At 39.4% G+C, this 26,521-nt stretch overlaps 1 protein-coding gene across 1 annotated transcript in view; it reads right to left on the bottom strand.

Annotated features, from left to right (window-relative positions):
• The window catches only part of LOC145993730 (protein O-mannosyl-transferase TMTC1-like), a 647,925-nt gene that overhangs the window by 338,592 nt on the left and 282,812 nt on the right, over positions 1-26,521 (bottom strand). The window contains exon 4 of the mRNA XM_083129469.1: positions 9,987-10,151. Within this exon, the coding sequence (XP_082985595.1) occupies positions 9,987-10,151 (165 nt within the window). The remainder of the gene's footprint in view (positions 1-9,986; positions 10,152-26,521) is intronic.

The following is a 26,521-nucleotide window of genomic DNA, read 5'->3' as shown; positions in this document are numbered from 1 at the left end:
CAAACACACAATTACCATATTTCCCACTGCAGGGGGCGCTGCACATACAAATTAGCACGAAGGCAAACAGCTTATGCAAATAGAATCCCAGAGGGATTTCAATTGATACATTTACAGGGAAAAAATAATTTACATTAAAACTTTAGGGGAGTGGCACCCCTCCGACTAGTGAAACATTATTATTTTCTTGAATGCTACGAGAACATAAAAAGCATTCCTTTTTAACAATTCAGAAATATTGAAGTTTAGGCATCAACTATGTATTCACTCTTAATAACGTACTAAAGTATAAAACTATCGTATTTTTAAATTCATGTGTAATGAGTGCCATATGTCAACCAAGCTGTATATTTTAGCAACTAAAACAACTATAATTACAGATGGTGTACTAGTATAATCTCACAGATTCGCCTGGAAGTATGTTCGTTAATTAATACGTCTGATACATCAAAATCATGAGAACAACGTTACAAGTTTTTGGCACTGATGTTCCTTCAATGGGAAATTCTTCAATATCTTTATTAATTATACACTTAATTTTATCTACAAGGAATCAAAATTATATCCACGTATATTATGGATATCCATTAGATGTCAATCCAGTTCTGGATATCCACTGGATGTCAACGGGATATAGAGTCCTGAACATCAATGGGATCTCCATTCCAGTTTAAAATTAAATAAGTAATAATTTCTTAGTACAAAGATCGCAAAATAAATTACATTACACACTATATAAAAAATTACAATCTCATGTACAGTTAGAGAAAGAATTATCTGAGCCACGGGATCTAGAATTTTGTAACGTCTTAAAGCCTGTTGTTTATGCAATCCAAATAACAAATATTCGCTTAAGTTTGCCTGGTGGATCTGGGTTCTCGAGAAGGATTGAGCAGTGATAGCAGGAGTCGAATGACTTATGCGCCAGTCGCAACAAACAACAGCTGGGTGCTACGAGGCCTCCAGAAGACAATTTCAGGAAGTAGTTTCATAACAAGGACTACTCGTAAGGAAATATTCTTTCAACTGATATTAGTCATTGTCAAGAGGGTTCACTGAAATGGTGGTTTACATCGAGTTCTCATCACAGACCACATACCACACGCTAATTCAAAATTGAATTCTTTAAGTCCAGTTTATGCACGGAACCCACAGATTAAAGTGGGATTCGAAACATATGTTCCTCTATCTGGTATTGAATTCGGAAGCCTTTGATTACATGGCGAAGACGTTACCACTACGCCATCGGAGAGGCAATGGAACGTCTTGAGAAAGAGACGAGCAAAAATTGCTATGTGACAAACCATATTTGGCCGTAAATTTTAAGATAAGACAATATTATGTGGTCACAGGTTCGAACAGTGGGAGAGGCATATATTTTTTTGTGACATCGTCCATTGTGCGAGTTTATAATTCTTCCTCACCGACACGATTAACGAGTGTGGTAGAAGAAAAGCAAAGTAAAATAACTGAAACAGAAATAAGAGGGAAGAGCGAAACAAATTTCATTCATATTATTCTACATTTACGGATGCTACCTTCAAAGAGAGCCGTGGTGTTTCCCTTCCTTTGTGCTCTCGTTTCAGTCTGCCACGATTTGTCTAATGCTAATATAATGCGACTTTAATTAAAACATCCAAACAACGAAACAATGCACAATCAACCTCACCAATAAACATTCCAATTGTTTTCGAATCGGAAAAGAATTGCGATGGTGTAAAATGAAGTAAGATGCAGTAATAAAGTTGGAATTTGGTACGGTAGAATTACATCGGTGGAGATGTTCGATTTGATTGAATGTTTGTTATTTATTTAGTGTCGCTATTCTTTCACTTTTGGCAAATAGCGACGAAGAAGATGAATTATGATATGATGAAATTGATGAAGGTTCACTCGCAAATAACACCCATGGCAAAGCCGAGATTCGAACCAGGTGCCTATGCCGTCATTGCGCGCTGTGCTAACCACTCCGCCACGGAGGTTGGTTAGGAGTGGACATTATACCACATTTTGTGTGTTCAGTTGGGATCAATCAATGGAATGACCAGGCATATTACATTATTAATATCACGTCATATATTTCGGCACGAAGTAACATCAGACATATTCAATCGCGCATTTTTGTCTTTCAACTAATTCTCTGACTTTAGGTTAATCACAACAATAGGATAAATGATGAAACAAGTGACCATGAATGTGGGATATTTACAGTTATTACGAATTACCTGACACAAACATCAGTAGGTTCATTAAATGGTCAACATTCGATCTCGTAACCAAAGTTGCCGGGTTTGAGTACCGTATTTGTCACGGTTGTTTGAGTATTTCGTCATCAATTTCATGTAATGGTCACTCGTCCGTAGCGTCGCGATCAGCGAACAGAGAAGAAAAGTTTTGTTACGTAACAAAAATTATAAAAGTAAACATGATGGAAGACTACTTATTTCATCTCTCACGAAATCTCCTACAAAACCGGAATATACGAAACATATGTATTCACATACTTTTTCGCTTTCTATATTTAAATAGTCGAGACCGATAACGGGAGAAACCGAGAGACTGAGACAGTGTCAAGTCTCGTTTCTTCTTGACACCTCCCTTATCGAGTTGTTCTGTTTGTTATTGACTTTGTATTGACAATTATTGTCATTATTCGTCCTCTGTAGGTAAAGCATAACGATCATTTATGATGAAATTAAGCAGGTAAAAGGTCAAGAACAAGAAAGTCATGCCTGCCCGGGACTCCAACCCAGAACCTTACGTAACAAGATTTGAAATTCTGGAGAAACTATCCGTGTTTCGCTTGGCTTTGCTTTCCCTTTTCTCTATTTCTGTTATTTTATCATACATGTATAATTGAAATGGATCTGAGAAAATATGTTGCGCTTCATAATTGTGTTGGTTAGATGCTACGGATGTGAACTCAAACATGGAATAAATTATTCTTTTTCGTTTCGTATGTGGTTGAACATGAAATTTTCTTACACTGTGACAATTTCTTTTTTTAGTATTTGTTTTGTGCACAAATAAGCTAATATTGATTGGACCTCAAGTTTAAAGTGGGATAAGAACGACTACGTTCCTCCACCGTGTATCGAATCCGGGATCTCTTGATTACAAGGCGACGACATTATAACTACGTCATCGTGGAGACCCCGTGACAAAATGTTATTTACTCGATCTCTACCATAATTTATTTCAACATTTGCATTTTCGATGTCTTTTTCTTGCTTATTTTTGTTAACTACTCTTATACGACTCTTTTTGTGTCTTCAAATTTCTTCTTGTTTCAGGAAAAAAAATATGGAGACTGTATAAAAATCCCCCCGTGCAAATAGAAAGAATGCTCACTCTCGAGAACCAATTTACAGGTTAATCACTAACGTCACCATCAGGAAACTATTCGATCGTTAACTGATGTAACTGCAGATGAAAAACTTACATCCACTAACAAAATATCTATTCTTGTATAGGCTCACAGGCAACAGGTATCTGGTGAGTCATTCACTCTTGCTAACTACGGGTGAAGGTCACTGAACTGAAGAGTGACAAGCAGGCGTCTGCCCTGCCAAACTAGTGTTAGCAGACGAGGTCACGTGTTCCTGTTATCAATAACGTACGAAATAAGGAGGAACACACCTTGGTCCCGTCATTGCATGTAGAACACTTTATTGTTTTGGCCTTGAAGTTTCTTCAGGGCACTATTACGTAAAGACTTCTCAGCTAGAAGGATATCTTCCCCATTGAGGGGGGGGGGAGTGGGTGCGTATAGAGGTTGTTCAACTTTCGTGTTCTTGTGCATTTCAGAACGTGTGCTGTATCGTCGACTCAATCCAATCTCTCCGTTGTAGGTTTTAGGTTCTGTTTCTATTCGATTACTTCACATTGTCTTCCTACTTATTATTCGCGACGAATGTTCTGGATTCGATAATATGGACAATAACTGGATTGTGTTGGTTGGTTGATTTGGTGCCTTAAGTCCACATTATGTCCAGTTTGGCTAATCGGTACTGGACCTACAGTTTAAAGTGGGATCAGAACCACTATGTGTCTCCACCGGGTATCGAACCCGGGACCCCTTGATTGTTAGGCGATGACACTCCCACAGCGCCATCAGGGATTATTTTCGATACGAATGAATCAATTTTGGGGATATGATATGCAAACATTGTAAGGCTATTGAATGGAAAGCTATGGAACCTGCTTTTTTTGTATCGCGGAGAGGAAACCATCAACATGAAACAGGAGCTTATATACTGGGAAATCTGACGCTATGGGTTCGAATACTAGCTACGACATGTGCCTGTTGTTTTATTGTAAAATTTAATCCATACAGATGTAGCAACGTTAAACAACCTATTATAATGTATATATGTTTCAAAAGGACGAAATAAACACAATTGTGTGCGCCTCCCTGATGGCGTAGTGGTAATGTCCTTGCCTTATAATCAAAGGGTTCCTGGTACGATACCAGGTGAAGGCACATAGTGATTCGGATTCTACTTTAAACTCTATCCAGTTAAGATAAGCCCATTTGTGTATAAAGTAGACGTCGATACAACAAAATTTAAACTTACAAAAATGATTGTGCTAATGTATTGAAGAATTGGGTCTAACACAAAAATTCAATCTTTTTGCTTTGGTCGCCAATGACATTTTTAACTAATATTCTTAATTTCAGTCTCAAGAAGAAACCAGCTACGAAATCAATGGAGAGGGTTAATTTTTCTGTTATGAAATCCCACTTTTGTAGTAGTCATTTGCTCCACTCAGATGTTACGTAATAAACAAATCTGACACTTTTTTCAAAATATTAAATTGGTATCTATTTTGAAAGCATCTTTCAAATATAAGACATTTTAGACGCGTCGAATTTAATCCTGTTTTAGCAGCTTTAAGAAACCTGATTTGAGAGGGGGCAAATGCCCCTTTTGCCCCGTCCCGGCGATAAGTTACGCCTATGACGAACATGAATTCAAAGTAAAAGTCTGCCCCCGACTAAATCGGCACGGCACGTCTGATACACTTACAATTAATATAATCATAATTAAGCGTGTAGTTGAAAACAACCTTTTTCATATATTGCATGCAGCTCTACTTTTTCTGCAAGGTGGATCAAGAGCTGGGGACGTGGAAACCACAACCCTCCACGTAACCAATAGTCACGTGACCCTCTTTACCTTCCTGTCATGCTGACATTCGCATGGAAGACGTTTTGCGTTATGTTAAGACAGGCAATATCACCCGATCATCAAAAGATGCAATGTGTGTTGCCTACCCTACTGCATTACTTACTCCTATTAAAGCCTTACGAGGAAGAACTTTTTTCCACCACTGTAAATGGATGAAACAGATGGTATTGATCTTTCTCAGGAGAGATGGAAGGCTTGTGTTGCAGCAGTCATAAACCTTCGGGTTTAATAAGGCTAGAGAGTTAGTGTGTATAATTTAATAATAATAAATTGAAAATATTTATTTTTAAACAGTGCATACTAGTGTCAAGTGTGGAAACTTGACTGTGTGCGTTGTAGACTAAGAATGAAAAAATCATAAAATATGTATCAACTGTTTTCAAAGAAATATCAATAAACTGTCTGACTAGGTATAGTTGGTCTATTAAGACTATATATCCCGGTTAATCCCTTTTCACTCGACGAGTGAGTTGGTTTAGTGTATTTCGGTTTTCTTCCTCTTTTGGCTAATCGCGAAGATGAGCATGTGTGATGATATGATGAAATTGATGCAGGGACACCTGCAAAGAACACCCATCTCCAGGCTGGGATTCGAACACGGGAACCCGGTCGTCGTTACGGCCCTGACGATCATTCTGGTCAGTCACGCTGTGACTGTAACTTGCTGCTGTATGTGCAATGCTATCTTGGCTATTGGCGTAAGCTCTGGCGCGTGACATTTACCAGAAATGGAAAACATGAGGTTTCGACCTTTTCCATCTACATTGTAAAAAACACATTACATTTACTTGAAAATTGTAGCACATTTCTGACTCGCCCTGTACATATCGAGGAGATTCTCTTCTCCTTTTCATCTCCCGATTTAACATCTTGGAAATCCCGTTACTGGAGAAATCTTGAATGAGAAAAAACCCGTCTCCGCAGTACATAAACATTGACCCGGATTACTTCTGGCAAACGACGCTGCGACGCGACCCTCGTATAATTGTCACGGAGAACATGGAAATTAGCCTCCCCTTTCCGAGTCCCTCGGTGGATGTCGCCATCAGCGAAGAATGGGAAGGAAGACAAATGGAAGGAAGGACGAGGAATCTGGAGCGATAATCGACGCGGAGCAGAACTTCATCTCGGTAGGTGAAGTTCCTCCTCGTGACAAACGATGCCAAGATCCCAGATACCTCTGCTAAGGAAAGCTCGATGCTTTGCCTCAACAAAGGACACGGCAATCCATCAAATGTCCACGGCGGGGAGGGAGAAGAGAGGCTGACAAAGGAGAAGAAGAAATGGGGTAAACACTGTTCACGGTCAGGTCTCGATCTTCAACCTTTAACACGTGAGAAAGAGGTGACCTGGAGTCTGCATCGGAGGCGAAGATGTCCGTCTGTTCTACAACAAAGGGGCCTGTACAATGAGCTATTTCTTGAAATACAAGTCGAGTATGTGGAGTATTTTTCCTCTATCGCTTTTAACAATTTCTATGTAGTCATGTCACTAGCCTATTGTATATTCGTCACATTGTCATCAAGGAGTCCTGGGGTCGGTACTCGGTGGAAGCACACGGTGCTTTGAATCCCACTGTAGGTCCAGTCTTGATTAGCCTCTCTCTACACAAAATTGACTTAAACATGAAAAATTCAATATGCTGACCAAGGTAGAAATTTATTTTATTAAAAATATAAACAAACAAACGTAACGTTTCAACCTTCTAGCAAGGTCTTCATCAGACTACGTGTATGTACCAAGTACAAATTTAACAAGGTACAAGAACAGGACGATATATATACACAAAAATACTCCCCTTCAGACTATTAGAAAGTTGTTCTGGAACATACTAGCAGGTGGCTTTTCCTTGTCAATATTACTTTCACCTGAAAGTGAATGTGGTTGGACTCTTTATCTCACGCTCTAATTCCTTCATTCTTCTTCTCTCCTCTTTCTCTCTTGTCCTTTCCACTCTTTCTAACACCTTCCTCCATTCTTTGTTTATCATCAGTCCCCCATTCCAGTTCATTGTGTCTTCTTCACATTTCTTCTCTATTTCCTTGGCCACTTTCCATTTTCTCACTAGAATTCTCTTCTCCCTTCCTATCTGCTTAGCCTCATCCTACTCTATGTCTTAATGGTGTTATGACTTAAACATATCCCGACCTTACAATGTTTCTATTTTCCTTTAATTTTTTTCTGTACCTATCTCTTTACCTGAGAATAGTTCTTTATTGTTATCTATTCCCACATTCGTTGTGGAGTAGTTAGCTCAGCGGTGATCTTTGTGAATGTCGCTTCATCAATTTTATGGCATCATCACTCATTCTCATCCTCGCGATTAACCTAAAGTGGCAGGAAAGCGAAATATATTAAACAAAATCAGTTAATTAATCTTGTTGTTTAGTAATTTTATTTTGCATATATTTATATTGACTAATACTGTTGTTCCTATTCAACCATAGATGTCTCTTCCTGGCGTGGGAATAATACAGTGTAGATCCAGTTCTGATTGGCTTATTCGTAAGTAGAGTGATTTGTATTTACTTTTCCAATTATTACAAATTTCCTATCTCCTTTTATTTGAATCTTTTTTACCATTTTTCGGTTATAAAGTAACAATTTTGGTACTTCTCTTTGCTTTTTTTCATTATTTCGTGTAGAAGTTAGGTAAAAGTCAAGTACTTCCTTGTACATTGCATCGTGTCTGGAAGGCACGTAGGAGTGCCGCGTTACTACTATAAACATTCTCGAATTGGTTTTTAGTGAAAGTGGGTACTCTACTTCTTGCATGCTTTCATGCAATTTACCGCGTTTTCCAACATTTGTGTTGCATAGAAGGTACGATAGCATTAATATCATTTCTTGGATAAGATTTTACCATACAATACTTCAGACCAAGAGCTATCCTCAGAGTACCTTAATCATTGAGCGTTCACTTTCATACAGTCCTATTTAGTATAATATATTTGGCATTTTCAATTCTAAGTTTAATTTTATTACGCAAGGAAAACAACAATATATTTATTGTATTTCTATTATCATATAAATGAGAGTTACTTTGGCGGTTTTAGTATTCTTTTACTATTTTATTCTGTTGTTCTTTGTTTATATGTTTCAAAATTGCATCTGTTCTCTTGGAAAGGTAATAGCTACATCTAGTTTTTTTATACGTTCATTTATACTATTTATTGGTTCGTGAAATCCTCTTGCAACTGCTATTTTTATTTTCATCATGGCTGGAAATTCCTTTTTCTCTATTCTACTGATGATACGACTGATAATAGAAGAAGTTGCGTTTGAGAAGGAGTGAAGAACGATGGCTATATCGACCAATGCAATTCTCGCGTTGTTCAGACTGCTGAAGTCAAGACACGGTCCAGGCCATAATCGTTGCGCAACATGAGTGCCGTTAGGAGAAAGTGCTTCTTTACTTTCTCGCAGCAACTCCAGCCCGAAGAAATTAACTGGGGCAAACACATCAAAGTATCGTTCCCGGTTGTCCTGAGCCTCTCAAATCCGTCCCCACCTAATGAATGCCCGAGGGAAGGGAGCCGTTTAAATGCTGGTCGGAGGACGGCCAGGAGAGTCATTTCAGAGCGCACCGTATAAACTCCGGCAAAATGTTCCCCTCCTCGTGACAGTGATTTATCGCTCGGCATTAATCTTAATAACAGGATTGACACTCCTCTGTCCCTTCACTGATTTAAGCCGAAAACGGAAACTCGTCGCTTTTTGGAGAAAAAATGCTCTGAAAAATTGGCGCCCATCGTGGGCTCAAAATTCAACAGCCGTTTTGTGCACGTGACCGGCGTTCCAAAGAACGTCAATCCAGGCTTCATTCTGCATTTGTCAAACGAGTAACAAGCCGGCGCTGCGGGTGCGGTGGGGCAGATACAAAAGCTCATTGTGCGTGAGATGAACCCTATCGCAGTCTGTTACCGGACGGTTTTCAGAAATGCGGAAAGAGACTACGCTTTGGGAATTAATTAGATAGATTTTGGTGGTAATTGGCTGCTTATTGCGGAAGACATGTAGCAACCCATTCACTTGGTCAAACACCTGACATCTCCTTCACACATCGGTTATTCTGAACAATACAAGGTATCTGAGCTATTTTATTGTATAGCACGATTATACTATCATGTGACAATGATTTATCCTATTCTTTGTTTGATATTACAAGTACTGTAGAAGATATTACAAAATTAGATAATTTTAAGTCTGTTTGTATTTCAAACTTGGGGTCATGGTACAGTCACAGACACTTCTGGCTTGTATCCATCTCTTTGACTTACAATGGGATCTTTACAACCCAGAAGTAACCGTGACTGTACAATAAACCCCAATTTGAAAAGCAAAACTTATTAAAAATTGACAAATTTACCCAGAAGTCTCCGTGACAATAACAGTAAAACAATAACAGTAAAGAAATCAATCTGTATAGCAAGCATTGTAGGCCTATTTCTTATTCATGAATTAGCGGAACGTCTGATTATGAAAGTATTGTTATTATCATTTTATACTGGAGTTCTTTCAACCAAAATAGTTAAACCTTAATACTCTTTACGCACATTACAATAAAGAACTTTTCATGATACATTCCACATAGAAATCAACGGGAGTCTACGGAATTGTTGTATGAAATCAAGTATATTTTTAATATAACTGTCAATATTATAGTCTCTATTTTGCCTTCTAATAATTGACTCTCCTCTGAGTATTGGAATGGATACACAATTATTTCCGTCATTGGAAAAGGCAACTTTGGAAGTATATAAGGGAGAAGAACAAAAACAATGAATGATTTACCTTTTAATATAAGGCCAGCAACGATAGAGATCATACGCTAGGTTGACCCCCATCACTGTGATCCCAGTTTCCTTCGCCAGCATAGAGAGTCCCCCTAGAAGGACGCTCAGCCATACGGATAACCCTGATATGTGCCCTGGTTCTGACCCATCAGGCGACGTTTGTCTGAAAAGAGAGAAATGGAAGTAGTTAGAATTCAAATAAGAGAAGGTCGAAAACAATGGTTTTACAAGTAATACATTTATAAAGTTTCAAATTCTATATACACTCCAGTTCAAATAAAGTGGCACACTAAAAGGATTGAACAGTTCAAGAAAGTGTAACTTTATATGAAGAGGAGTGTACAAATAAATTTACTAACAAGAGGTATATCAATTCAACAGCTCAGAACAAGTCTTTTTAAAACAAACTTTGCTTACAAATGGCAATATGGAAAACTTCCAGCTGTAGTATTATGTGTACAGTTTGAATACTGTTTGCAAATAGTACCTTGATTTGACTTTTGTTACTTGGCGTCACTTTTAAGCCACTTTTGGGTAATCGCGACTATGAGAGTGAGTGACGATATCATGAAATTGATGAAGGAATTCTCAGGCCCAGCCCTGGATTCAAATCCGGGACACCTGGGATCATATCGCGCTGTGCGCAAATAGTACTTCTGATTATTTTTAAGCGTTATGTTAAAAATTCTCCTGTTGAAGCAGATATTTTCTTCTACAGTACGTAAAATTTTTATGCTGCATTTTCATACGTTAGTAATGCATGAATATTATTATATTTATTGTATCTAATGATTATTCATCGCCGCGTCCCGTCTAGGATTCGAAGTCAGAACTTTCCATGGCACGAGGTCGTGAGTCAAGAACTCAATACGCTCGAACATCGAGGTAACAGTGTGATACGTTCCTAGCAACTTTCCTCACCCTTTACTCCTATAGCCGGGAGCATTGAGGTTCTAATGGTCTACACTGAAACCTATCTTCAGGGTAGGTGCGAACAAATCCAACCAACGTCGTGAAGTTTTAATGAAATGTTCATTTACTGCTTGAGTACTTACAGTCAGTAAAAAAGGTAAAGTGTTCCCCTGTGCATAGCACCACGCCATGAAGGCGTATAGGGGGTGTGGGGGTAACGCCCCACACTTTCTTGATCCGGTCGTGAGTGGGGGTGATGTGATCAGCATCACGCCCCTGACCGCCTTTACCCCCAGGGTTTCCCCCAGGTACCCATGTTATTCGACGCTGGGTGGGCGCCGGGGCCGCTTCCACCGTTAGAAAAGTTCCCGGATTTGAACCGGCCGGGGATCGAACCCGGGACCTTGAGCATGGTAGTCAGACGCGTTACCGACTGAGCCACCGCGGCCACTACTTACAGTCAGTGGTTAGGTAATTCATAACTGGAACTTGGAGATCACTTGTTAATAGATAATTTCAAACTTACTAGAAAGGTCAAACTAGGGTGACCCAAACCTAGGTTTTACAGAAGAGCGACATACACCTGTTCACTTCTTCCTAGACTTGGAGTTATCACCCGAGATGGCCAATTTAGGTTTTTACAGAAGAGCGGCTTGCACCTATTCACTTTTTCCTAAATTGGAACTTATATCCCATTCGGCTAACCTAGGTTTTACAGAAGAGCGGCATACACCTATTCACTTCTTCCTAGATTAGACCGTTCCTATTTGGTCAGTCTAGGTTTTACAGAAGAGCGGCTTGCACCTATTTACTTCTTCCTAGACTGACACCAGAACAGACCTCCTTACGGACCAAACTCCTTCGTATTTATACCCAAAGTTCCAGCCTCGAACACCTGTCTTTAGGTAATTTCTTATTACAATATTCCAAATTACAACAGAGGGATATTTGAAAAATACATAGTTTGGCTATCAATACAGTAATTTACAAAGAAAGTTTACATATTCATTTGAGTTAACAATTATTTCTTTAACGTTGATAAAATCTTACATTTTGGAAATATACAAATTTAAATGTTCCGCCATTATTTAATTACAATTAGGTTAGTTCATCAAACATTGATAATATTTAATTGACAAATCTATATTTACATCATAATAAATGCCCGTTGTCTTAAACGAGCTGACTTCATTAGATTGTTACAGAAAGGTGAATACATTATTTCAACAACGCATTGTTTGGCGCGTTCATATTTTCGTCACAACCCGAGCCATACAACACGTAGTACCATGAACATTAATAAGGACTCGAGGTAACACTATATAGATTTTTCTTTTAACATGGAATCTCAAAGTTACAAAATAAGTAAGGTCGTAACAAGTAGCCTTGTTTTGTAACGTTTAGTTCACCATCAAGATAAACACATCGGCGATTTGGGTCTTCCTAATGGCAAAATGGCAACCCCGTCGCCATACAATCGGGGGGGGGGGAGGTGGCTGGTTGGATACCCGCCGGAATTACATGGTGGTTTCGATCCCGCTTGAAAGTCTTGGTCCCGTCCCGATTAAACTATTTGTAGCCGCCACTTGTGGCGGAGTGGTTATCACATAGCGCTATGACTCCAGGGGTCCCGGGTTCGAATCCTGATCTGGGCATGGATATTTGTGAGTGTCCATTCATGAATTTCATCTCATCTTTACGCATTCCGATCTTCGCAAATTAGCCAAAAGTGGCACAAAAAGCGAAGTAAAATAAAGCAAATCAAATCAAATCAAAATAACCTATTTGTACACAAAGTGAACTTAAATTATGGGCTATTATTTAGTCAACAGATAATTTGTCTAATAAAGTATATTTCTTCTTGTTGGAACAATAAATATGAAATTTGTTATTTTTACAAACAAAGAAGGCATAGAAAAGGTATTCGATGTATCATAATCTGTCGTTTTTTAAATCGCATCTGATCTACGTAATATTAAATCAATATAAAAAATATATTTCTGTCATATTAATACACGTACAGTCACCGGCAATAAAAATTGGACACCTAGATAGAGAAATGCTAGTTTTCTTGTAAGGCCTTATGCGTGTTGCCGTAATCTACGGGGATAAGTGAGAATGTTCACGAGAATACATTCGTGCATAGCGTGTGCCATGAATGACAAGTGTCAACGCATTCGTGCAGATTTTGGAAAACGATAGAGAGGGCATGATGTAGCTTCTGTAGAATCAAGGTACGAGAGTGTGTGTACCGGGAAAAGAAAAACTATGTACTGAAATTCCTATTTTATTAAATATATTTCCTAACATACGTATATTGAGCCCATATATAATTCATTCATTAATAGTAGCTGAGGACACTTCATCAAAGGCCAACACGGCTATATACTGTACATGTAGTACATGTCTCAAGTAATGACAGTTCTTACTCCACTCTTCTAGGTAAAAAAAATATTTTTAATTATGACAAAAAGTGAGAATCGGCGTAAATATTGATTTAAGGATAAGTTTTTCCTAGATTGTATATTGTTTTCACAAGTTCTCGGTGTGTCTTCATCCTCTTTAAATTCCTCTACGTTACGTCGTTGCCTTGAAATCAAGGGGTTCCGGGTTCGATACTCATGGGGGCACACGGTGATTCGGATCCTACTTTAAACTGTGTGTTCTGTCACGATCAGCCTTTCTGTGCATAAAGTGGACTTAAAGTAAAACCTATAACTCAAGATTTATCCTCTTTAATTCTACATAACAGTGTTTTTGGCTTTATGGCTTAAAGAAGCAAGCATCAAAGTATTGAGTGGCAGAGGAAGGTCTCCAAGATAAACTTGTTTTAGTGGAAAGACTGGCGAGATGGAATCCATGGCAATATGTTATTTAATATATATCTCTCAAGGGCCTTTCCTCCATTCTTCGAGATTAACCTGGAGAGTTAGTAAAGTAACGTAAACATTACACCCACACTATGCTGCCTGAAGATAGTGTCTTGTTGATTCAGTAGGCTACCTTGATGCTTTATGTAGTTCAATCCTGCCTCTCGCTTCTGATCATTAGCAGTTTAGACACACTTCTGTTGGACTTCGGCGTTAGTGCAGTGCTCATGAATATGTAACGTTGTTTGCTAGACGAACGCGTATAAGACGGACAGGCTGGCTCCAAACGGAGACAAACTAAGTTTTCACTTATCACGAACCCCATTTAAATATATTTTGTTGTTGCAGACCAGGACATGACTCAAAGTCTGAAAGTGCATCAAAAGAATTATTAAAAGTTACGCAGAAAGAGTGCCTGCTATGAATATATATACAAGTATGAACGAGATTTTTCATATGTATTATATAGTCCAGGAATATTATTTTCTTATTCAAGATATCCAGATGATGTCCAAATGATGTCTAATAAATGTGTAGTTTCGGTATATTTTCTTGTACACAACATATCTCAAACAAAATAAATTCATATGACGTTCGGTTCACATGAACAACACAACATCAATGTACACAACATTTCCAAAAATTATCAAAACGAATATCAATGAAACATCCTCCTGGTATATCATATGGATATCTCTTGCACAGACATGCAATACCCAATGGATGTCTACTCTATATTCGGTGTGTAAGGTCTGACCTTCCCATAAGGCACACAAGTGTAAACCTCACTTCCATTTAGTACACGCCTGTAGTGCCAATGGGACTGGACTTACAGTCAGGATAATTCTGTGTAGTGCTGTGTCTTGTCCTTATATGTACTGAGTGTGCCTTTACAGCTTCAGCTTTTAATCCAGGTAAAGAGATTTTAGTCCACAGAGACACGGTTTCATTTTTAATAATGGAAAGGTACGGTACTTTACCCTGTATAATGTGGCGGGTACAAATAAGCAAAGTGCTGACGCACCCAAAATATTCTTTTCAGTCAGTCTAATGGATTTTTCTGGATATCGCTCAGCAACTGTGTACGCATATCTAAGAGATATCCATTTGATATATTGGATATTTTTTGGGTGCATTCATTCAATTCGTAACAAATTTAATCTGGTCTCATAAAAAGAAGAATAATAATAATTATAAAACATTCATTATCTTCAATTATCTGGTGTGTCTGTGTTTTACAATGCATTAAGTTGAGTTTGAGTTCAGTTTTGGTTTTCCGTCCAGTTGATGCACAGGGGCTAATCGGGACTGGACCTACAGTGTAAAATGGTATCCGAACCACTATGAGCCTCCAACGAGTATCGAACCTGAAACCCCTTGGTTACAACGCGATGACGTTACCATTACGCCACAGCAATGCAATTAAATATCCATAATAATGATGATGATGATTATTATTATTATTATACTTTTCCATTCGTAGTAAAATTGCGAGTACAATAATCTGAAGAATGAACTGTAGCATTTTGACCCCATGAGATGAACTAACTTGTAATATTTTTCCGTGGTTGTTTCACACTGAAGGTCATAATTGTTTCCCTACCAGAGCCTCCAAGCTCTAAGGACGGCGCTTGCCACCTGAGAGCCGTGCTGTGACCACGAGAGCGTTTTGTGTTCTGAAGCGTGGTGTGTTGTGGATTTTGAATTACCCTCGAAAGAGACGTTCGCAAGAGCAACAAACACCCCGAGCCTCGTAATGCGAAAGGTATCCCGCAGTATATACATTCAATCCCATTAACATGGCAATTTAACCTCCCACGAGATGATTCTATCCTGCTAGTTCTGCAACCCAACTCACATTTCTACACAGGGGGTTGCATAAGTAGGTGCTCTACAACAGAAAACGAAGGAATTTTTCGAATTTCGTCTGTGTCCAGAAGCTGACCGCGTTACACTAACAGCGGTATTGTGCACAGTGGATTTTATTGAGTGATTGAATTATGTTCCGCCGTTTTTCTGCCACTCTTGGCAATTGCAACAATGGGGATGATTGGTTGATTGTTTTGTTTATATTTTACTTTGCTTTTCTGTCACTTTTTCGCTCACAAAGACACCCATGTTCATGCCGTGATGGGACCACAGGCTTCGTTGCGTACTGTGATAACCACTACACCGTAGAGTTCGGCAGTTAAAGGTTGAGCTTCTAGTAATATCAAACAAGGAATGATTTATTACAAAGCGACACTTAGGAATGGCATTTTAAAAAATAATTATAAATTTTATTTTGTTCCTACAACATTATCCTACTAACTAACTCCATAGTCTTTTTAAACCCGAAAGTTATTGGCTGCAGCAACACAAGCCTTCCATCTGTCCCTATCCTTGGCAAGATCAATCCAATCTTTTCCATCCTTACCGATTTCCATTAGGTCCATCTCAACGTTCATCTTGGCCTTCTTATAGGTATCTTACCATCATGTTTCCAAACAAGAATCCTGTAAACTCTTCTTTACTCTCCAAATCGTCCCATAAAACATTGACCTATATCAATCATAATCATTTCACCTGTTCGTATCGTATAATTCATATCTCTTACCCGCACAATACACTATCAATGACTTATTAAATTCCTTTACTTTACAGTATAAATAATACTCAATTCAAGGCACTATTTTTCAGTGTATATATCTTCATTGTATTAACATTATGCGTTTCTTTGTTTCTTATTTATTCATTGTATCTGTGACAAGGGCTGGTTGCACAAACAGCCCATGAGGCCGAAACACGCCTCCTATTTTTCTATACCTATATTTATCAAATCATTTATTTATGGTTTCAAGTCAAGACAAACTATATTCCAGAAAATACAAGGGAGAGTCAAATGAAACATTAATTTGTTTTTGTTTCTTACCTACTAGATTTCTGTATGTAGGGATACAGAAGCTTGCTGAATCTTAGCACAGACCTATTGCGGATCTACATATATTTTCAGCTTTGAGTTAGTGCCTGTATGCCTTAAGAAGAACAAGTCTTTGGGGTCCACGTGCAGTCACTTATGAGCCACTGCGAAGGTCTTTGCACCCATCTGCCTGCTAACTGAGGCCATTGTCGAACTTTGTCCTCCATTAGTAAACTTGCTGCTGTGGTAAGCATGCACAGAGATATTGAATTATCATTTGCCGAGGCTGATAGAGGAAAAGAAACCACCCCTCTTCACTGGTGCAAGTTTATATAGGAGACGCCATCTTTCAAATAACCAAAATGCTGTTTTGAAGCTCACTTGATCAGTGTTTCAGTCATGAGATTGTCTTATTGATACGTAATGTAAATTTGAGCTGTATACAGTCTGTCCTGTAATTTTTGGTGGACTCGTGTAATGCTTTATTTATTTGAAGACAAAAACGTCTTGATGCAAAGCATCACTTTATCCTGGTCGTAGCGATTAACTGAAGTTGCAAAGAAACGACCCAAAAACTTTCGAATTCTACCGTTCGCAACACAATTGGAAGATACTAATTACAATGAAGTAACCTTGGGAACGTTACCCAGAATCCCCCACTTCAGTCGCTTACCTGGGATGAGCTCCGAGAACACTCGGTACAATTTCCTCCACTTGACAAATTGCTTTTCCGTGACGAAAGTTAGCATTCTTGATGCCATTTCAGGCGGTTAAACTAATGAGAGCCACGGTTTTATTCCCAGTTTGGAAAAGAGGGAGAGAATTTTAAGCGGAGAGTCGACGAGAAAGATGCACGCGATTCTCTCTCTCTACCATCTCGCAGAGGTGCTTCGTTCATTACCGTGATGAATTATAACTAATAGGATTTGCGCGCCAAGAAGCCGTTCTCCTGTAGAAGAGCAGCGGAGGTTAAGGGATTTGGACCTCCCCGTTCCAAATTTAATAATTGTTTGGAACGGGAACAAGAAGTGACAGAGCCTGCCGTGCGCCCCGCGTAAGTCTCTCGCGCCCTTTGACGGCCGCCACCGACTTCTGAAATCCCGCGCAAAGCGAGTCGGGACGTATTCGGAACGAATTACCGCCAGACTATCAGATGGGCGGGCCCCTTACAACTCGATTAAGGAGAAAATTTGATGTGGTGGGAGGCCCCTCTGCCCCCTCTTCCCCACGGCTCGTAATAAAATTACAGAGCTTTTCAACTTGATTAATTGATTGTTATGTCAAGGAGATGAAGAAGGGAAAATTCTTTTTGTTCTCCTTCAGGCGAATTCTCTGAGGAGAATGGATGGATGGAGAGACAAAGAAATCTCTCGGAGAAGACGCCATATCTAGGGCACGTTCTTCTCTGTCTCTCTCTACGTGTAGATCGTTAAGTACAAGTCGTGGAATTGAAAATTATATAATGAAGGAACATACGAAACTTCTAGTGACAGAAGTACACATCAGGAGTTTACTTATGATATTGTTTCATACTCGAGAATTAATTTAGTAATTACAATTACGACACTTTTCTTTATAATAAAAATAAAGACGTTCATACACACATGTCCAGGTAATAATGAGTAGTTTGCCTCCACAGCTTAACCCTAACTTCCCCGTGCCGCACGAGAAACTTGCTTACCTGAAAGGGGCCACACTTTCCTTTATCATCAAAATTCAAAAAGCCATTTTGTTATTGAATCACTGCTGCCTTTGTTGATAATATATGTGCAGTTATTTATTAATTATAATAATTATAAAAATTACCATCAATACCAACCAACTTTACACTCTCACTTGCCTGAGTGTCTATAATGACACACAGTCAAACATGACGCTTGATAGGCCCATCTAGTACATTTTGCCATCTATTTACATTACATTTATGTCTTTATGAACAAACTTAATACAGAAATATTGTGAACACCCTAAGGAACAATGTTATAAATTTTCAGTTTTTTAGTAAAAATTTCCAAACTTGAAAAATTGATAAAAATTATATTGTTGGTAGGCCTGACCACTCCTCGGGAAAGTTAGGGTAAAATTTTTGCAGCCTTGTAACGGAGCAACGAGTTCGATTCTTGGTGGATTCCGCTGTAAGCTCTGGATCCAGCTCTGATTAGACATACGAGCCTACAGTACACTCGAGACACTTGTAAAAACGCTACAATCTGAACGCGAGCCTTGAGGACACAGAGTAATGTGCATTTCTTGTTGGGTAAAAGGATACATCGGTGGACTTACACGATGACGTGGCGGTAAAACCGTCGACTTGTAATCAAATGGTCTCGGCTTAGATCTACGGAAGAGGTACGCAAACCTCACGAAGATTCAGATGAATGTTCTACCTAGGTACAAAGAATTCTAAGCATATGTAGTTTTTTTCAGATTTTGGAATATCGTAGCGGGGATTTGAAAAGACGGGAAATTTCGAAATCGGTTTCGCTGGCGTGCGCCACTCCACCCGAAGCTTAATTCTTTCTTACTTCTTCACCCTATAACTAGGTAAAAGGTAACACATTTAACAATGCAACATGTGAGTGTGTTGTAATGAGCACCACGCTCCGGCAGGCTTTACTCCGAGAACCTATTTATATTAGAGGTCGGCTGAACTCCAGAGCTGCTTTACGCAGGTAAATTATCGAAAAAGGTTTACGCCTGAGATTATTGAACCGTGGTATCGCGAATGATGATACCTCTACCGCTGTTGTACTCTTAACTAGGAACTAAAAATACTTGAGCTGAAATGCAGGACCAAGTAAACTATATAAATTATAACCTTTTATTCAGATGGCAGTGTGAACGGGAACTACAAAGCGTTCTAGAAGTCCCCGCCCTCATACGTTTTCTTAAAAGAAATACTAATAAGAAAGTAGTTCCCAAAATGTGCGCAGCTGCAGCCTGTCAGCAGGGTTTGGTATGATCTTGAAAAACGAGTTTATGTTATGTATACATATATAACATAACATAACATAACATAACATAACATAACATATGCAGCGCCGCTATCACAGTCCTCGGTGTGAGACGTATAGTGGGATGCATGAGTATTACCGTGCAAATTGTACATGACAATTTTCATTAATTTTCCTCTTGCATCCTATGTGTTTTAAGCAGTGGATTTGTATGCTGGTGCAGAAGTTGTCAACAGTTTGTTTTGAGATTTTTTTAATTCCTGAAGCTCGTATTGGGTCAAATAAAGTGCACGAACATGGTGATGGACAATTTACACGGTAATACGTATGGATTCCACTGTACAATCACAGTATGTCAACAATACCTTTCACTCGTTTTATTGGAAGCATATTTTGAGTTTATGTCGTGTGAAACACGTGTGGAGAAATGGCGAAGTCTATTTTCAGATGATTCGGCACCGGGTAAAAGAGCAGTGTATGATTGTATCAAAATTTAGTTTCAATATCCTTTTTCTGTATTTCAACGCGCAGATAGTGGTTTGCCGTCTTGTTAGTGTGTTATTAACCTCAGAGATTGCAGTATTACTCACGTTTAGTTTAAATTTTTTTAGGGGTGTGTCAAGATATAGTTAACAAATGTATGTATTCCTTACGTTGGCAAGTTGAATAAATTATAAGCATAACATTCTCAAACGTTGAGTCGAGGGACATTACGAACGCTCTGTATAAAGGAGTGAGGTCAGCATGCGAACGACTCTCAAGAAACGGAGGGATGGGAAAAATCATGACAAGCGGTCACGTGATACACATATTTGCCTAGTCGGGGAAGATCAAAGGGAATCCCTCGCGGAGGCAGGAAATCGCATTTGCCTTTTATCTTGTATTTGCAGTGGAAGATTTGGCCGCGGCTATTCATCGTGGCTTGGGCGAGCATCGGTAAGTCGTTACCTTGACACGGGAACTGAATAGCAAAAGGCGACGATGAGAGGAACATGGAGACGGATTGAGGCTCTGCAGTTTCCTCAAGCAGTGTTGCCAGACTCTCTGCAAGGAAATGTTCTTTCTCTCCATTTCCGGAGGAGTCGAAATTCGTAAATTTACATGACGAAAAGAGGTTTCACACACGAAACCACAATACGATCTGAGCGTGTGCTTTCCAAAAAGTGCAAAGAATTACTCGTGCGATGAAATGCTGTGTGCTTGGTGCCACATTTTTGGTTCTTCAATAGACGTGGGGGATGCTATCAACAACTGCAACAATGAGATACGCTGGCTCATGGCCTTTTCAAAAATTATGCTCTCCTAATATTTCATGCTCTGATATTTCATGCTCAGATAATATTTTCTATCATCTATTTGTCTCGTTGTTTTTCATACTTTTCTTCTTCTATTTATTCCTTAGTTCTCTATATTTACCTTCCACTTCTTCCTTTGTTTTTCATTATTTTCTTCTATTTCTTTCTTTGTTTTTCATATTTTGCTTCTTCTATCTCTTCCTTTGTTTTTCATATTTTGCTTCTTCTATCTTTTCCTTTGTTTTTCATATTTAGCTTCTTCTCTTTCTTCCTTTGTTTTCATATTTCGCTTCTTTTATTTCTTCCTTTGTTTTCATATTTTGCTTCTATTTCTTCAATTGTTTTTCATATTTTGCTTATTCTATTCCTTCCTCTATTTTCATATGTTTCTTCTTCTATTTCTTCCTTTAGAGGCTATTCATGTGTGAACCATGCATAACGAAAACTGTTATTCGGTACCCCTTGCTAAACTTAAGTACATGTGGATATATTTTTTCTTTGTTTATGATTGAAGATAATTAAAATATCATTGGATGATTAAAACAGCCGATGTGAAAAGTAAATTCAAATATATATAAATCGAAATCTGTAACTAATTTGACATAATTAGAGAATGTCCATTCCCAAAATTTGTCAATTAGCTATTGTTTATTTTTGTTATTTAGCGTCGCTTTCTTGCCTCTTTGGATAAGCGCAACGATGAAGTCAATGAAGGGACACTCACGAAGAACACAGATCAGAAGTGGCTATTGTGTTTTGTTGCTAGGCTATACCCTCTTCATTGCTTAGGTTGAGTTTAAAGTCCACGTTATGCACAGATATACAAATCGAGATTGGACACATAGTTTAGAGCGGAACTCGGTGTTTTCACCGGGAACAGATTCCAGGACCCCTTCATCTACATCACCACTACGTAATCGGAAGGGCTGTCTCTGCCCTGAAGCGTGATGTGAAGACACATAATATTTGTAAAGGTAGGGGCTCGAATATTCTCGATCTAGGCCATCCTGGTGGCACATAGTGGAGGTACATCATGTTGTGTACCCTGTGACTCCTGACCTCCCCCCCCCCTGTGCACAATTCAAATACCTGAGAGGTGGACAGCTGGTGTAAATAAGTGAATGAACTTAGGTGAAATGAAGCTTAGAGAAAGTTAAAATAAACAATGCAACGCCCAGAACCCCTTCTCCTCCATCGGGTACTTACTAAACAGAGGCTGTGTTATCCCCAGAACCGCTTTATGAGGAAACATTGACGGAAATATATCCAACTCAGATAATCCACTCCGGCAATCAAACTCAAGTTTCCAGCATGGAAGTTTAAAAATATTATTGTTAAAAGTAAGATTCTTTCAAAACACAATGACTGGATCATTGTACTGCTTACCAAGTAGATGCCATTAAGCACACACACGGAAGTTTCACTAGCGCCTGGAATATCTTGCCATTTGAAATAGTAGGAGGGGGAGAAAGAGTGACCCTGAATATAGATGGCAACACTGGCTATCGTCCAGGGAAAACTATCTTCATTTTTTCCTTTCTTCCCTCCTTCCGTCTGCGGTCAGCAAAAAAAACCTCGGATGCTGAGTCGGCAGAGAGGAAGAAGGATGGAAACAAGCGGCGAGGGAACATGAGGGAGAGAAAAGGCCCTGATTCATTTCGTCACGCGTAATCACCAATTATTTCCCGTCGAATCGGCATCCGCCTCTCTTACCTTTAGCTTCTCCATTGGCTTCTGGAGGAGATCGGTTTCCCGCGTCGACTGCTGGCTCTCTCAACAGTCTCGCAGTGGGCCAATTTCACTGAATCTTAAGAAACCTACTCCACTTGCAAAGAACCTTTATGAGCGTGTGTTGTAACATTACATCGTAATTCTAAGCACTGAAATATAGCCACTACTGCCTGGCCTCACTTATTTCATACCATCTATTGATTACATCCCCACCGACCGCCGTGGCGGAGTGGTTAGCACATCGCTCTACGACGACAGGGGTCTAGGGTTCGAATCCCGGCCTGGGCATGGATGTTTGTGTTTGTCCATTCATCAATTTTATCAATCATCCGTCAACCCCATCTTCGCAAATTAGCCAAAAGTGGTGCAAAAGGCGAAGTAAAATAAAGTAAATCGATCAATCAATCGCTGATTATATCCCCTTTTCGCCTATTCCCGCTTCGCCTAATGGCTCATCAGTACAGTAAAGTAAAAAGCACTTCCCTGTGCTTTGCACCATGCAAAGAACGCACATAGGGGGTGGGGAGTTAGGGCCCCACACTTTCTTGAACACGGCAGAAGTTGGGTTAATTGGATCAGCATCACGCCCCTGTTCGCCTTTACCCCCCAGAGCTTCCTCCAGATAGCAACTTTATACGACGCTGGGTGGCCGCCGGAGCCGTACAATATTGTTTAAATTGACATCTGTGCGCAATTTTACCCGAAAAAGATACTCCCATGTCGCCTAATCGAGCTTAAGGAGAAATATAAAGAACGAAGGAAATGTACTGTGCCATTAATATGTTCTCTAGGTTTAAGGCTTGCTTTATTTATAGTGTAACTGTCATTATTTTTTGTTTATTGCATGTCAATGATCAACAATATATACTCGTATATATACATATTGATTTATTTTACATATTTTACTTCTCTTTTCTGCCACTTTTGACAAATCGCGACGATGAGGATGAGTGATGATATTATGAAGTTGATGAAGGGATACTCACGAACAACGCCTTTGCCCAAGCCAGGATTCGAATTCGAAACCCCTGGCGTCATAGAGTACTGTAGTAGCCACGACAATATATATATACATGTATATAGACACACGCATACATACATGCACACAGTGTGGTCCATTTATAATGAAAACATTTCGAAAAATACACCACATAGTACATATATGAAAAGTTTACTGCTGGAAGTGGCGGTTGATATCGGTTATATCATATATGACGTCACTGTCCGTGAAACGGATGTGAACTTCATTTTACCCTTTCTTTCGGAAGTTCTTTTTTAAAATAAATGTGCATCAGTAGTAGTAAGCAATAAATAGCAGCTGTGCCACTTCACCTTTAACCTACCAGACGTAAAATATCGCGAAAAATAAGTATCGTATAAAATAAATGTTTCTGAAAAAGTAAGAAACTTCCGTTTGTAACGAGATCTAAAATAATAATACAGATGGCGCATATGGGCATGCATGTGCTTATACATATGTAACAACCCGTGGCGAAACAGCTCAGTGACGACCCGGACCTACCCACCGACTGTCGGCTTCACTCCCACCTGATCCTACTCACTCGCCCTAGGTGGGAGATCATCCAACCAGTTTCGGGGTGACGTGTGGTCAGCACGACAAACCCCCAGTCTTTGTTGCAGGTTTTCCATAACCGTGTTACGCTACTCATTCGTAACTGCCCAATTTCCTCACGATGGTGGGTGGCTACCGGTCCCATACACAGGCTGAAATCTCTGGAAAAAAGTTGTTACGCTTCTCCCAGGAGACATGGCGCCTTAGACCGCACAGCCACGGTGCGGGACAAATGCTTACATGAAACGAATGGAAAAATAAACACAATAATGCATCTATGCCCTGGCCAAGATTTAAACCCATTCTGCTCGATGATGAGCACGCGGTCAAACTCCAGAGACGATATGAATTTTTTAAATCCAACTGATGTTACAATCACAATAAATATTTACTAGATTAGAAGTAAATTGAAATCTGGGGATTAATACTAACCTACTGGCAACACTTGTGCAAAGATGACCTTGAGCCGCCATTATAATACTTAATAGTGAAAAGAAACACTAAATTGCAATAAAAAGAGCCGCGGTGGATGATCTAAGGTGTCGGAATTTTTCTGGTCTTGTCCCAGCATATGTTGGCCTTGGGGATCGCCCAGCCTAAAATCAATTGGTACCTGGGGGCAACCCTAGGAGGAAAAGGCGATCGGAGCGTGGTGCTGATCACAGCAGCCCCAAAATGGCCGTTATCGAGAATGTGTAAGGTTCTACCACCACATCCCCTAAATGTGCCTTCATACCACGGGGAACCTTACCTTACTTTACCAAATAATCACGTAAATAAGATGTGAAGTAGATAAAAGAGCTATAAGCAGATGGAAAGCTGCTTGCTAATTCGACCCTAACTGCTTGGCATGTAGGTGGTGTTTAAAGGAAGCGACATGCATTGTAACTTTCAGCGCCCAATATGTTTCTGGAGCCGGAGTTTAGCGGCCACTGGAGAAGAGCCCTTTGTTTACGGCGGCCGAGGAAGTGGCTGCAATTTCCGACATTTAATAACGCATGGCACGGCGGTCGGTGGAACAAGGGAAGGCAGTGGCCGTTCATCAAATCCTCTAAGACGGAAGAGGAGAAGCGTTTTTCATTCACCCAAAACTAAGAGCTTCTTCCCTAACGGTGAACGATAGGCTGGTTGAGTAATTTCCACCCTCGTACAGAAAGAACCGTCAAAATAGCTGACACTCGTACCCGCTTCTTGTTTTTACATAGTCTAAATGCCTTAAGAAGACCTTTGGCATATATCAGAAACAACAGTTTCGAATAACCATGTTGATATTAGAGTTTACTGAAGGTTTTTCGTTCAGTTGATTGATGGATGGATTTGATTTACATTACTTCGCTTTTGTTACTTTTGGTTAATCGTGAAGAAAGGATGATTGATAAGATTAAATTGATGAAGGAACACCTGAACATCAATTTTTAAAATTAAATGCAATATTGTAACTTTATGCCATATTGTGAGTGAACAATCTAAACTTGTCATTTCCATAATAATTCCCATATTGCACATACTTAAGGTAGAAGGTATTTTACATTATTCTTCCAATAACTTATTTATTTACTTGTGTTCTGTATTGCGTCCCACCCGTGACAACAAAAAAAAAATTCTCATTTAACTGTTATGATAATGCGTCTGACTACCATGCTAAAGGTCCCGAGTTCGATCCCCGGCCGGTTCAAATTCGGGAACTTTTCTAACGTTGGAAGCGGCCCCAGCGTCCACCCAGCGTCGAATGACATGGGTACCTGGGGAGAACCCTGGGGGTTCGTGATGCTGACCACATCACCCCCACTTACGACTGGATCAAGAAAGTGTGGAGCGTTACCCCCACACCCCCTATAGGCCTTAATGGTGTGGTTCTAAGCACAGGGGAGTACTTTACTTTTTTTTATTTAACTGTTACATTTCCCCCTCAACTATATTAGAATATTTAAAGCTCCATTACCTTCTATCTTTGATTTAAATAATTTACTTTTCATCATTTGACAATTCACAGAAATTAAAATAAATTTCTTATTAAGCGAAGAGGCAGTGTTTCGTCTGTCCCACACGTGACACACAATTGTCCAAAATTATTTTAAGGGTAGTTAAATGTTTAATGAACAGTGTTAAGTTTCAAATTTCACTGCACAGAAACTGTAAGAAAAATGTTACTCAACTATCAGTAGAATAGTTCACGTTAATATGAAAAGTGCAGTCCGCGTGTCCCACCCGTGATTGAATGCCACAATTATTTTTCATCATCATTCGCATCCCCGTGGTCTCCATCGTTTATAACTAGCATTCACTTCTTCATGGTCTC

This window comes from Lepisma saccharinum, chromosome 10, assembly GCF_977018435.1.
Source record: "Lepisma saccharinum chromosome 10, izLepSacc3.1, whole genome shotgun sequence".
Classification (NCBI taxonomy): Eukaryota; Metazoa; Arthropoda; class Insecta; order Zygentoma; family Lepismatidae; genus Lepisma; species Lepisma saccharinum.
Note: the sequence above shows the minus strand (reverse complement) of the source record. Positions and strands in the feature narration are given on the sequence as shown.